This window comes from Gekko japonicus, unplaced genomic scaffold (assembly GCF_001447785.1).
Source record: "Gekko japonicus isolate JY-2015 unplaced genomic scaffold, Gekko_japonicus_V1.1 scaffold2165, whole genome shotgun sequence".
Taxonomy (NCBI): Eukaryota; Metazoa; Chordata; class Lepidosauria; order Squamata; family Gekkonidae; genus Gekko; species Gekko japonicus.
In genome coordinates this window covers 139,657-154,067 of record NW_015170953.1, presented here as the reverse complement: position 1 = coordinate 154,067, position 14,411 = coordinate 139,657, and the positions used below count along the sequence as shown (strand labels likewise).

General features: G+C 48.7%; 1 protein-coding gene across 2 annotated transcripts in view; it reads right to left on the bottom strand.

Moving 5' to 3' along the window:
• Positions 1–14,411, bottom strand: part of MEIS1 (Meis homeobox 1) — a 265,872-nt gene that overhangs the window by 120,990 nt on the left and 130,471 nt on the right. For both annotated transcript variants that reach the window (XM_015418907.1, XM_015418906.1), the window contains exon 8: positions 8,734–8,879. In XM_015418907.1, the coding sequence (XP_015274393.1) occupies positions 8,734–8,879 (146 nt within the window). The remainder of the gene's footprint in view (positions 1–8,733; positions 8,880–14,411) is intronic.

Here is a 14,411-nt window from a genome sequence, read left to right as displayed (position 1 = left end):
AGCTCTGAGAGAACTGTGACTAACCCAGCTGGCTTCACGTGGAGGAAGAGTGGGAAATGAAACCCGGTTCTCCAGATTAGAGTCCGCCACTCTTAACCACTACACCAAACTGGCTTGGGACTGGCTAATTCCCTTGGGACCTCTTAATACAGGAGACCACATTCAGATAAGACAGATCTTCTCCCCCAATGCACTGAAGCATGTGGAATTACGTATTTACTTCATTTATACCCTGTGTTTCTCCCCACTCGGGACCCAAAGTGGCTTATGTCACTCTCCTCCAGTGTTCCCTCCAAGCTGAGTTAGTGTGAGCTAGCTCACAGCTTTCTAGCCTCCGGCTCACACATTTCTGTCCTCGCTCAGGAAGGATGGCTCCAGAGCAAACTAATTTATGCAGTAGCCCAATCGCTCGCTCACAACTTTAATGTCAGTAGCTCACAAAGTAGGATTTTCGCTTACAAGACTCCACAGCTTAGAGGGAACTTAGAGGGAACCCCTCCATTTTAACCCCCATGACAACCCAGTGAGGTAGGCTAGGCTGAGAGTATGTGACTGACCCAAAGTCACCCAGAAAGCTTCCCGGGCAGAGCGGGGATTCGAACCTGGGTGTCTCACGTCTTAACCCGACACTCTTAACTGCTACGCCACACTGACTCCATATCGAGAAATCGTCATCTCTTGGAAGTTGGAAATCGTTCACTGGAGCCCAACGACCAGCTGACCAACCAGCAAGCGAGACCGTTGTGCTGTGTCAAAACAGGAAGGTGGTGGAAAACGGGTTCCGTCCATAAACCACCCATGCGAACCGTGCTGATGACAAGGTCGCCTTCGTGGCGGTGTCAGAACGGGACTATGCGATTCTGCGCAAACAACGTGAAGGAAACTGAAAGGGAGCCTATTATGGTGGCACAGCTGCCAATCGCATCGGGAACGGGCTGCGTCACATGGCCGTGGAATCTCAGTGGCTGAACTCTTCTTCGGTGTGCCTGCTTGCAAACAAGAACGTGGGCGGGTTGGGGGGGGAGACAAAATCGCAGCCCGGAAGAAGGTCTCGGTCACTGCGGACCGAGGTGGCAGAAGAACTATTTTTAAAGACGACACACGCCGTTTCTTCCAAATCATTTCAACCACTCGTCATTAGTATGACACATACAGCAATTACTGTCCATGTCATTTAATTCCATGCCGCTGATGGGTATTAATATTATAATTATGAGCAAGTATTTTTTCCCCCCATCCTTGGAAGTATTCCTTTGAGGTAACAGCCCAATTAAGAAGTGCTACTAGCCAAACAGGATGCTGGGTTTCGGAGACTAATGCAATCATTCCTAGCACCACTGTTCCGTTTTCACACGCAGATTGCTCGAATCGAAAGGTGGGCTTCATTACCTGCATCGTTCAGGTGAAGGAATTAAGTGCCACGTCCTACAGAGGACAGTATACGGAAATGTCGATCTTTTCATTTCGCCGCTCCCACTGCATCCCGGACGTGTCAATACGGCGCAGCATAGACTTCTTCTAAGACATAGGCCAGGCCACGTCCGTAGCCGTGATGTTGTGGCTTGTGGGGCAAATTTTATTTCTGGTGGGGCTGGTGGGGTTGCCATAGTGAAGTGGGTGTGGCGCGTGTCCCTCTCCCTCCCCCTCCTGCAAGATTTACAGGACCCTTCACCTGATCAGCGGGGAGCACGTGGCCCAACGATCAGCTGAGGGCCCTTTAAATCTCGCAGGAGGGGGAGGGACATGCGCCACACACACACCCACTTCTTCTCAAAAGCATTTAAAGCAGGGGTGTCACACATGCGGCCCGGGGGCCGGATTAGGCCCCCGGAGGGCTTCTATCAGGCCCGCAGTGGAACTGGCTGTCTTCTGCTTCTTCTTCCAGTTCTGCTGCTGCTGCGTCATCGTAGGTTTGCAGCTGACAGATACACACCTGAACAGCATACTCAGGATCGCAACAGCACAGACATTTTGATGCAATAATTCAGAGCAAGAGGTGTCCGTGATCAGACACTGTTAAATAAACAAAAAAATTGCGAGGCTGCTGATGTTTTAAGCATGTTTTTATTTTAAGTAAAAACAACCCCACCATTTGTGTTTGTGTCCTTTGTAAAGTTTATATCTCCGCTACCTGGCATTACCTTTTATGACACACCTGGCCCGGCCCAACAAGGTCTCATTTAGGTCAGATCCGGCCCTCATAACAAATGAGTTCGACACCCTTGATTTAAAGGATCCCTCTAAATGCTTTTGGGGAGAATGGGGCTTTGGGGGAAATGGGGGGCTTTAAGGAAGGGGGCTGGCCCTTTAAAGAAGGGGGAACAGCCCCCAACAGCCCCACTGTGGCTATAGGCCAGTGCCAGACTACCTTTACTTATGTTTTGACCATCTATTGTGTGCCAGTGGAACATTCTTTAACAGGCTCTTCTGGAAGCTACCGCTGGCATACTGAAATCTTTAGCCTTTATTTTATTATCGGGGGGGTGGGGAGAGCTATTCCAAAATAAGCTCCTTACGTGCACAAACCGTGGGACTTCACAGAGACCATGAAGAAGAAGATTAGGTTTTATGTCTCTGTGTATTCTTGACGGAACATCCCAGTATGCCGGTCACAACTTTTTTTTCCGGGGGGGGGGGGGGGGGGGAGGAGGAATGGGAGAATTAGGAGGAAAAAAACTACTTATGTCACCAGCATGCTGAATTTGTGGGGAAGTAGTGGGCAGGGGAGTACGGGACAGACGACAGACCATCTCCCTTTCTTCTCCCTATGTTAAATTTAGAGAGCCCACGTTTTTAATCGCATCCGTCCTAGAAATGATGGATTAGCCTCAGCGATTTGTCAAAGCGATGCTCCCTCCTCTGTACCCAGCACGGCATCTCCATAAGGCCAAGGCTCTCTCTCTTTTAAGGCCAAGGTAGCGGTGGTGAACGTGGGAGTTTCACATAGGGCAAGTGACATCCCAAGCAAAGCTGGTGGACTCTAGCTTTATAACCCTCAAGAGGAGGGAAATATCCTTTTACCTGTCAATTAGCTTTGACAAATCCATGTCTCTTACGGACTGCGCTACATCTGTGGTGACCTTTGAGAAGTTCAGTTCCCTTCCCGACACAAACTGTGCCCAATGGGTGTGAAGGTTACCGGATCCGGCGTTCCAGCAGCTACAGCACTCTAAATTCTGGGAGCTCAGTTATTACGGGCTACTGTATGTCTCCATGCCTGGGTAGATTTCAGTTAAAACAAAACGAAGAAAAAAGGCAGAGGGATCCAGGTTCGAATCCCCACTTTAGGCGTTCAGGGTTAGATCCAGCAAAGTGTAAGTGAAGACATGTATGTGGCATGATTCTTCCGGCGCAAGAAACTGGACGAGGCCTAGCGCGACCAGGGCTGGCTCACTCACTAGGCGATCGCCTAGAGCGGGACAGCCCTTAGGGCCACCAAACTGCACCCGGCCCTGTACTCTGGAAGTTTCTTGATTATTTGTGTTTTTCATTCTTCCTAAAGTTATTTTTTAGAATGGGGGGGGGGGGGGGGGGGGGGGGGGGGAGAGAAGGGATCCTCGCCTAGAGTGCGAAATAAGCTGGAGCCGGCCCTGAGCACGACCCCTAGCACAGAGGTGGCTAACTCATTTGTTACAAGGGATGAATCTGACATAAATATCACTTTGTCTGGCCAGGGTATGTGTGCCATAAAATGTAACACAAGGTACCGGAGATATAAACTTTATAAAAGATGATTTTGGGTGCCGAATGGCAATAGCAGGCGTGATTGGATTAGGTGTGATATGCAGGCGGGTGGAGATATCGGCATTGGTGTGATATACTGAGGCATGGAGATATCAGCATTGGTAATGAGACAGGAAACCTAGGTCTCAGTTTGATACAGGAGGATTCAGTCCAGGAGGATGCAAAGAATAAATGGAAGGAAGTCTGAAGAAGTGAGCAGTGACTCACAAAAGCACATACCCTACCACAATTGTGTTTGTCTTTAAAGGTGCTACTGGACTCTTATTCTTTTTTACCACTATTAGCAACCACAACGTTCAAAAACCAGTGGGGGGACATTTTAACCTTCCAGGACATTCAGCTGCTGACCTAAGAGTAGCAGTTCTCTTACAAAGGAATTTCAAAGGGAGATTAGAAAGAGAGTCTGCTGAATTGCAACTGATCATGAAGCTCAAGACAATGCAGACTCCTGGACTGAACTGAGACCTAGGTTGTTTCTCTCATTATCAATGCCTGTTATTGTCTTTTGGCATCTGAAATCACTTCACTTTCCAAGATATAAGGACAGATGGACTCACATTCCAGCTGCATCTCAAGAAATGAGCAGTGATTCATAAAAGCTCATGCCCAGCCACAAATTTTGTTAGTCATTTAAGTGCTGCTGTACTCTTGCTCCCTTTCACTAATAAGGAATGAAATCTGTGCTGTTAGGTTAGAAATGGAAAGGGGGATCTCTCCAATTGCCATGTGATGGACTCACACACACACACTCTCTCTCTCTCATACGTGGAATAAAACATTTTTTGGACTAAAGCACAAGACTCTTCCCCCCAATATGTGGAATAAAACTTTTTTTTGTCTAAACAATAACTGTCCCCCCTCCATACCTGGAATAAAACATGTTCTGGTCTAAACACAGGACTTTTCCCCCCCATACCTGGAATAAAACATTTTTCGTCTAAACATAGGGCGTTTTCTCTCTCTCTCTCTCTGGCATGTTCCCTCTAGCTGGCTGGCTCCCTCTAGCTGGCTGGCTCCCTCTCTCTCTGAAGAAAAAGTGTGCTTCTACCTGGAATAAAATGCTGCTGGTCTTCTGAAAAGTCCCATGAGATGCCACTGTTTCTCCTCTCTGCATCTCTCTTCCTCCCCCTCCCTCTCCAGAGGAGGAGGGGGAGGGGGAGGAGCCCTCAGCCAATGGAGGGAAGGCTTTTTTTTTTCTCCTCTGAAGCAGGAACTAGGGAGAGACTGGGGGGAAAGAAGCTGCAACGTTAGAAACAGGAACCAGGAAGCAGCACAGAGTCAGCTGCTCTCAGGCGGGATTGCAGCCCTGCGCAGGCTGGATCCGGCCCACGGGCCACATCTTTGACACCCCCTGCCCTAGAACTTCACTGCAACATTAATCTGGTCAAGAAATCACCTTACGCTATGTCTTGCACATGCCAAAAAAAGAAAAGAAAAGAGAATAAATGCTCTGTCAGATCCAACCCTAGCAGTGCAATCCAGAGCACAGCTACACCCTTCAAAGGCTATCGACTTCAATAGCTTCAGAGGGGTTCAAACTCTGCTAAAGGTTGGCATTGTAAGCAAGTTTGTAGCTTTCACCCTGACAAGTGTGTAGGGTAGACTTCGGCAGAAGGAAAAGGGCTACTGAAAGAGCAAGTGAGGACAGAAGATTTCTTCCAACAAGTGGGTAGTTCCAGTCTACATTCCAAATGGGCGGAACAACGGCACCAAAATTAGTGTCACGCACAGCTGCAAGTTCTCCGACAGCAATACCTCCCCCCATCTGATGCTTCCCCCCCCAAAAAAAAATGTTTATAATGTGGATTGATATGCTAGCCAAAAAATCAGAGGCCACCAAAAACGCAATTTCAATGGAAAGGGAAACGAGCACTCTGTAGGTCTGGAAATGGGGTGGATCGTACTCACTCCACTGACCAAAGTTTATGCATTTATTTATCAAAATCCTTCCACCGCCTTCACCCACCCCATACACACACACACTTTCCTTTTTGGCTCAAATATGAAGCCTTCCTCCAGTCTATGGAGACTTTTCTCCAACTTAAGTGGCTCTTCTGTTGGAGGAAGAGCCACTTAAGTTGGAAGAAAGCTACTTAGAGTAAGCTGGATGCTCATGGATGCTTTCAAAAATGGTGGGGATGAGTCAAGACACTGTTCCCTCACCTGTCGGCATCAACCGTGTTCTGTGGTGCATATTAACTAGTCTGCCATCAACCGGCTTTCAAAATGCTACCCTTCCGAATGCTCTATGCCAAGGTGTCTTCCGCCATCTACCATGGCGGCAGGGGAAGGTATGACCATCTTCGGAGAACCAAGGGCCTTTGGAGAACCAGCAACCAAGCACACGCCCCGTGTCCATAAACCACCTCAAGCAAGCATCCTTGTCAAAATAAGTAACTTCTGTGGACTTATATCTAAATCTGTTTTCAAGCCAATCCAAACTGAGGAACAGAAGGGAGATACAGAACTGTTGTACGTATGGTTGATATAGGGACACCAGCCTCCAGGTGGGGCCTGGGGATCGTCTGGAATTACAGCTCATCTCCAGACTACAGAGATCAGTTCCCCCTGGAGAAAATGGATGCTTTGGAGGGTGGACTCCATGGCATTGTACCCCACTGAGGTCCCTGTCCTCCCCAGGCTCCATCCCCAAATCTCCTGGAATCCCCCAATCTGGATCTGGCAACCCTATGCCCCGATCCCCCACCAGTGGCTTTTGGCCTTGTCTTCAGAGAGACCATTGGGAAAAATCTTTAGGCCAGCCCATAACGAACTAGTATAAATAGTTATATTAGGTCATACTCGGTTATATTTGGATGCAGGGGTCATTTCCTGCAGGAGCGCATGGGAGCGGAGCTCCGGCAGTAAAGAGCACAGGGGGTGGGCATATAGAACAAGCCCCACCCCCTGCTCCCAGCAGTCAAGGGCCACCAGGAGCAAGAAGCAGCCAGGTAAGTTGCAGTGGGTGTTGCCTTCTGACACACTTCCGGTGATGTCAGGGGGTGTGGCATATGCAAATAAGTTATGCTAATAAGTGATGCTAATGAGCTCCTGCACCTCTTTTTTTACGAAATGACCCGTTTGGATGTATTATTGACTAGTTATGAAATGTTATTATTTGTTGGATCTTTGACCGTAATAAACAAATTGTATAAATGTACGTGCTGCATAAAGGTAACCAAGAATGCTATTGGAAGTTTTCAGAGACATCATTTGCAGTTACAGCTACTGCAAACACACCCTCCTCGGATTATAAAGAAACACAATGTCCACCACACGGAGAAGCACACAACTAGCTCCAACTGATATATTTTTAAAAATATATTTCTAACAACTCTCCCCTTACTGATGCTTCCTTTGAGATTTGGGGAGTCATCTCCAAAAATGTCTTGATGGGACACTGGAAATAGTAGCCGGGGGCATATTTGTGGGTTGCCCAAGACGGGGGAAAGACAAAGAAGTCTTACTAGATGTACAAGAACCCCTATGTCAAGCCTGAAGAATCTCAGTCAATGGTGGCTAAACAACAACGTTTAGACTCAGCAAATCTCAAACACAGAAAGGGGGGAGCCTTATGCGTCATTAAAAGCCAAGACCTCTCTCCCGGGCTTACTTGTATGACTTTACAAAACGATAATCCAATATTTAACCATTACTGTTACAGGCTTGGATCCTCTTCCTTCCTTCCACGGCACTGCCCTGCATAGCATTCCTCCAGCACTAGGTGGCGCTACGCATGCAAGACCAGTGTCTCTCAATGAGTAGGAGGAGCCTAGCACCTAGAGAACCCACCTCTGTGATAGCTGAAGTGGAAGCAGAGTGTGAGTGGAAGAAGCGTATAGGATCAGGGCCATAATCCTTGGAACTTCACATGCTTGAATCGGGGACAGCGTTGGAATGAGTGCGCCTGCATGATGTGAATGGATGTGGCCAAACCCTGATGTGGCCCGACACCACAGTGACACACAGCTTTGGCAAAACGACTGGAACATCTCTAAGCAGAAGTCCTCAAAAGACAATTCACATTAAAGGAGCACGCGCCATCCGCCATATTGTTTGGGTTGACTATGTAGATCTCCTGGAGCGATTACGTTCTCCAAACCTCAGAGCAGCCACCGCCACTGTCAGAAAATTACTGTTCTGTGGTATCGCAGGGCTCTTTTTGTAGAAGGAGCTCCTCTGCATATGCCCTAATGTCACCAATCCTCCAAGCGCTTACAGAGCTCTTCTTACAGGGGCTACTGTCAGCTCTTGGAGGATTGGCTACATTAGGGGCGTGTCGCCTAATATGCAAAGGAGTTCCTGCTACAAAAAGAGCCCTGGGAGTAAAAAACAAATAACATCAGGGCCGTTTCCCTTAAAGATACTGGCATCCGACTGTGTGGATGAACCCGCGGGGAACTAAGAATAAGCCAAATTCTGGCGCGCTTTGTGTTTTTTTCAGACGTTTGAAATCACGTGCTGCTAGGGAGACTTAGCAGACCCTTAGAAAACGGAAACAGATCTCTGGTACTGTTAACGCAACATCCATTACAGTTGCAGATTCCCTCTTAAAAAACAAAAACAAAGCAACGATATATTAGCTGTTGTAGATTTTCCTGGCTGCGTGGCCGTGGTCTTGGCATTGTAGGACCTGACACAGAGAGTACTCCATCTTTTCTGTGTTATACCTCTGAGGATGCCAGTCACAGCTGCTGGCGAAACGTCAGGTCCTACAATGCCAAGACCACGGCCATACAGACCGAAAAATCCACAACCGCGAACGAACTCCGGCCGCGAAAGCCTTTGACGATGACAATATATCGTTTAGATAACCGCATCCTTCCCTCCCTAGCAAGAGACACAGGGAAAAATGCAAGCATACGCCGGGAGCCCCCGTCGCGTTAGACGTCATCCTCCCACGGCAGACAATCCACCGTCGTGTTTTCGCTACCGCGACGGCTACAACACAGTTTCATCGCGTGTACGGGATTTCTAGAGTTCACTTACTGTTAGATGCTGGAACAGCCATGCCCTCATGATATTTGTGGCTACTTTGGGAAAGATGCCACGCTTTTTATGCCGCTTTTTGTCCTTATCTGGATCGTCATCATCACCTGTGCTGGGAGAAGCTACACTGTTGTCCAAGCCGTCACCTGCAAATATAGTGAATCAAATTTTTGACTTTTGCGCTACCTTGAGAGACTTTTTTTTTTTAAACTGAGCACGACAGCCTAACTTGAGGGGCGACTATAAAAAAAAATCGACTGGTAATGAACAGTTTAAGTATAGGATTATCTCGGGATTAGTTCATGCTGCACTCTATGGGTAGGAATGACGATGGCGGGTTCGGTTCTGGCTTGAGGTGTATGTGTGTGGGGGGGGGGAAATGCCTTATTTTATTTATTTATTTATTTAATTTCATTTATTCCCCGCCCTCCCCGCATGCGGGCTCAGGGCGGCTTACATAGGCACAGTAGTGCAATAAAATATAACACGATTAAAACAATTTAGGCACCCAAAGTGCGATAAAATTACACAATTAACCACTTAAAACACAATTCAATCCTGCAGGATGCATCGGTAATTAAAATACTCACTCATTATTATATATCACAGTGAGGTCAGAAGAAAGGGGGGGTGCCATAGGCCGAGATGTCCCAGGTGGCTAATCAGCCCACCCCGACGGCACTGCTCTGCAGTACACGATGGTGGTCATAGTGGCGGCGGCGGCTCCTACTCAAAAGCCTGGAGGAAAAGCTCCATCTTGCAGGCCCTGCGGAACTGTAAAAGGTCCCGCAGGGCCCTGATCTCCTCCGGGAGCTCATTCCACCAGGTAGGAGCCGCCACCGAAAAGGACCTGGCCCTTGTGGAAGCAAGCCTGGCCTCTTTAGGTCCCGGGGTCACTAGGCGGTGTTGTGACCCCGACCGAAGTGCTCTTTGGGGGCTGTATGGGGAAAGGTGGTCCCTCAGGTATGCCGGACCCTGGCCATGTAGGGCTTTAAAGGTGAGCACCAGCACTTTGAAGCGAATCCGAAACGCTATAGGCAGCCAGTGCAGCGCTTTCAGTACAGGCTGGATGCGATCCCATTTCGGGACCCCCATTACCAGCCTGGCCGCCGCATTCTGCACCAGCTGCAGTCTCCGAATTTGCAACAGAGGCAGCCCCATGTTATGAATGCATCGACCACATCTCTAAATTTAAATCGGTACATTGAGTTCTGCCTGCTTCCCCCTCACACACACACACACAGGCATAAAAGCAAGGAAGGGTTTGTCTCTTTGAGGTGCAGACAAACAACCACCTCTTCCGTACACAAACTAAGGTTGTGTATTCAGCTTTGTCTGAATTCGGTGTGTTCTCCACCCCCTCCCTGGCCGCTCCCCCGGGGAGACCTCTTATCAGTGTTCCCGTGTAACCCAAAACCACATTCCGGATAACTCAACTCCGTCCAAGGATCCTGGATGTCACCAAAGCCGTGTGTGGCTGTTTCGCTTCTGGCTTCAGGGCGCCCGTAACCTTCCTAGCTGCTCTAACTGGGGCGTGTTTACAACAACCCAATCCAACGATAACTCCCCAAAGGAGTCCAGTGAGGCTCAAAACAGAAGAAGGAGAAGAGATTGGATTGGATTTATACCCCACCCTTCACTCAGAGTCTCAGAGCGACTTACCATCCCCTTTTCCCCTCCCCACAACAGACACCCCGTGAGCAATGCTCCCTCTAAGCTGTGGAGTCTGGCGAGCAAAAATTCTACTTCGTGAGCTACTGGCATTAAAGTGGTGAGCGAGCGATTTGGCCGCTGCATCAATCAGTTTGCTCTGGAGCCATCCTTCCTGAGCGAAGACAAAAATCCGCGAGCCGGAGGCTAAAAAAAACCCCCTGTGAGCTAGCTCACTCCAACTCAGCTTAGAGGGAACACTGCCTGTGAGGGAGGCGGGGCTGAGAGAGCTCTTTCGAGGACTGCTCGTGAGAGAACAGCTCTGAAGGGACTTGTGACTGACCCAAGGTCACACCATAAGAACATAAGATAAGCCAATGTTGGATCAGGCCAAAGGCCCATCTAGTCCAACACTCTGTGTCACACAGTGGCCAGAAATACCAGGTGCCATCAGGAGGTCCAGCAGTGGGGCCAAGACACTAGAAGCCCTCCCACTGTTGCCCACCCCCCAAGCACCAAGAAGACAGAGCATCCCTTGCCCAGACCGAGAGTTCCTATCTATAAGAACATAAGAGAGGCCAATGTTAGATCAGGCCAAAGGCCCATCCAGTCCAACACCCTGTCACACAGTGGCCAGAAATACCAGCGCCATCAGGAGGTCCACCAGTGGGGCCAGGACATTAGAAGCCCTCCCACTGTTGACCCCCCCCCCCAAGCCCAAGATGACAGAGCACCCCTTGCCCCAGAGTCCCTATCTATACCTGCATGTGGAGGAGTGGGGAGTCCAGATTAGAGTCCGCGCTCCTAACCACGACACCAAACCACTACATCAAGCACTGTAGGGGAGGGCCGCTTTCCCCATACCCAACGCCCACTTTTTGGCAAAATTCTTCTTGGGGTAGGGATGCTAGTCTCCAGATGACTTGGAATCTCCCCAGAACTGCAGCTCATCTCCAGACTACAGGCGTCAGCTCCCCTGAAGAAAATGGATGCTTTGGAAGGTGGACTCTATGGCACTGTACCCCACTGAGCTCCTCTGTCCTCCCCAGGCTCCACCCCCAAATCTCCAGGATCTTCCCAACCTGGATCTTGCAACTCTACCCCACATCCCCCACCAGTGGCCAGGGGGGACCTGGCAAACCTAGGGGAACCCCGATAGACCCCCAGTAGACTACAGCGAATGATACTCCTTTGGTGACGGTCTTTAACAGTGTGTCAAATTAAGTAGATATGGAGCTGCGGTGGCTCAAGTGGCTAAGACACTGAACTGCAGGCTGTGGAAGGTCGGTAGTTCAGCAGTTCGAGACCCGAGTGTGCCGCATGACGGAGTGAGCTCCCGTCTCTAGTTCCAGCTCCTGCCAACCCAGCAGTTCGAAAGCAAGAAATTGCAAGTAGATAAATAGGTACCGCTTCAGTGGGAAAGGAACAGCGTTCCATGCGCCTTGGTGTTTAGTCATGCTGGCCAGATGACCACGGAAACGTCTTCGGACAGCGCTGGCTCTTTGGCTTTGAAACGGAGATGAGCACCGCAATCCTAGAGTTGGATTCGACTGGCTTTCGAGCAAGGGAGACCTTTACCGTTACCTTTTACAAATTAAGTAGAGTCTTCCCACAGGAATAAAACAAAAACAGCAAGTAGTTTTGGTTTATCGTGTATTCCTGGTTCCTGCCTATTGTTCATTCCGCAACAAAATATTGCAGAAGAGGGACGGTGGTGGGGAATAACCCCCCCCCCCAAACACAGAAAGCAGGTTAGAGAGCAACCTCGCATAAAGGTTTGTTTCAGCCTTTCATCTCCTGCATACAAACGGGTCACACTGAGACTTCGACAGTCCGAATTTTGATGAGGGTGTAGCATTTAGAAGTAATTAGACAAGCGCCGTCTCCCCTCCCAAGGCAAAGAACAAAAAACAGTTAAGTAAATAATCTCAGTCAAAGGAAGGTGGGGGTTTTGGGGGGTGGTTTTCTGTTTTTCGAAAGAGGCAATTTAACAACACTTTCCTGGGAGTAAACCCCACTGAACAGATCTGAGTAGGATTCTGAGTAGACCTCTGTAGTCTGGCCCTGTTAACCTTTCTCCAAAAGAATGACCCGAAACACATTTTAAAAAAGAAAGAAAAAACCCCTAAACGGGTTTTGTTTAAAAGTGTATTTGTGGCTGCCGTTTTACGTACAGCTCCATATTTAATGGAAGGCCCATCTTGAAGCGTTCGCATGTCTAAAAACAGCTCCTTTTCCAGAAAGAGTTTAGATGTCTTCGCTTGATAAAAAAGGAGTCTTTGAAAGGCTTTTATTCAGAGGAGCAACGCGCCATATAAAATAATGATTCATAAAATAAACATGAGCAAACAACTCGACGGCATTTAAAATTTCCATGAACTAATCCTTTGTATAGTAACGGCGGGGGGGGGGGGGGGGGTGGTGGTGGTGGGGGGGGGGGGAGAGAAGGAGAGAAATATATTAGGCCGTCATTGATTAAAAGTAAAGGGCTTCTAATGACATTGTCTTTCATTACAGCTGTCTGCCTATTGCATTGTTGTTGCTGTGTGTGTGGGGGTGGGGGGGAGATATATACTCTTTACCCGTTTTTAGCCCCCCACACACAGATTATTTTAGCAAGCAATGGTTTTATGCGGGGCTAAGAAAGAGAATTCATTGATAATTTATGGAAATATCTACTATAATCCAACGGAGATGAGTTCCCCCCCCCCCCCTCTTCTTCTTCCAGGGTTTTGTGCATCAATAGATAATCAAGGCCTTCTAGCAGGCTGAGCTCACCATTACCTCGGGCAAAAGAATTCCTGAAAGCCGTGCCTTCGGGGCACCTGAATTATATACTCCATTAGGAGGGGGGGAAAGCTTTCTGCATTCCATGTATAACGCTCCCCAGAACCTTTCCTGTTTATTTCTGCTGTATAAAAGCAGAGACATTAGGAAAAAAATCTTTCTCCCCCCCCCCATCTCCCTCCCTCCCTCCCTCCTGGTTCCCCCCCCCTTCCCTTCCCTTCCTTAAAGGGAAGACTTACGTAGATACAATGGAGAAAACCTTTCAAGCCAAAGCTGGATCGACTGCCTTCAATCCCAGGCAGTGACCTATCCCAAATAAAAGGTTTCTGTTACATCATTAGCTCGAGCCAAAAAAAACAGCCCCGGCGCATTAAGGGTTTGTCCTTCCTACTGTTTTTTAAGGCAAATACAGCTACTTGGGGCTTCCATCTGGGAGGGGAATTACACTGGCCGGGCTGTAACCTAAGACCCGGTTTTCATTGGAAGCAAATGCTTTTCAATCCCGGGTAAATACTGGGTGCGTGTCCAAGCTTACAACAATAAACGGGGGGTGGGGGTCCTATCCGAGGGAAGATAAGGGCGAGGGGATGAAACGAATTAATGGAAATGGTGGCGGTCCTTTGGAAGAAATTTGCTTCCCTAGATTTCATGAGGTCGTTGAATCACTTCTGTAAAAAAACAAACAAAATGAAACTCGATGCTATCTAAGGGGAGGGAGCGCAAAAAACCCCCTAAACCCTCAGCTAAAAAAGTCTAAATGGCATTTCCATTCACTCTGCAATTTGATACAGTCACCTCTGGAAGGTCTCCGGTGAATGCTTCTCCCTCTCTCTGGCTGCCCCCCTCCCTACTTTTTTTTTTTAAGGGTCACGAAACAAAACCCAAAGGTCCACTGGCCGCCCCACATGGCAGAAGCTATGCGCCACTTTTGGGGGGAAACGTCAGTCGGCGACTTCTTCCCCGAAGTTGACTTCTCCTGCTGCCAATGAAGGCGAGCTGAAAAGGTGGAAATAATCATAAAAATGATGCTAGTCCATAAACAAGCTTACAGCCTCATTAGTCGAGCGGGAGGGCTGCTCCGCTGGGTGATTTATGCTCGTTTTTGCTGATGCCAGGGGGAAGTGCCACAGGGCGGCTCGCGCCAACCGCTAATGCTTCCTGACAGCTTCTTAGCTACTGGTGCAAATGACGCCCTGGCGTTTGCTAGTGACGGAAACCGAAAATGTCATCTTATCTGTCCG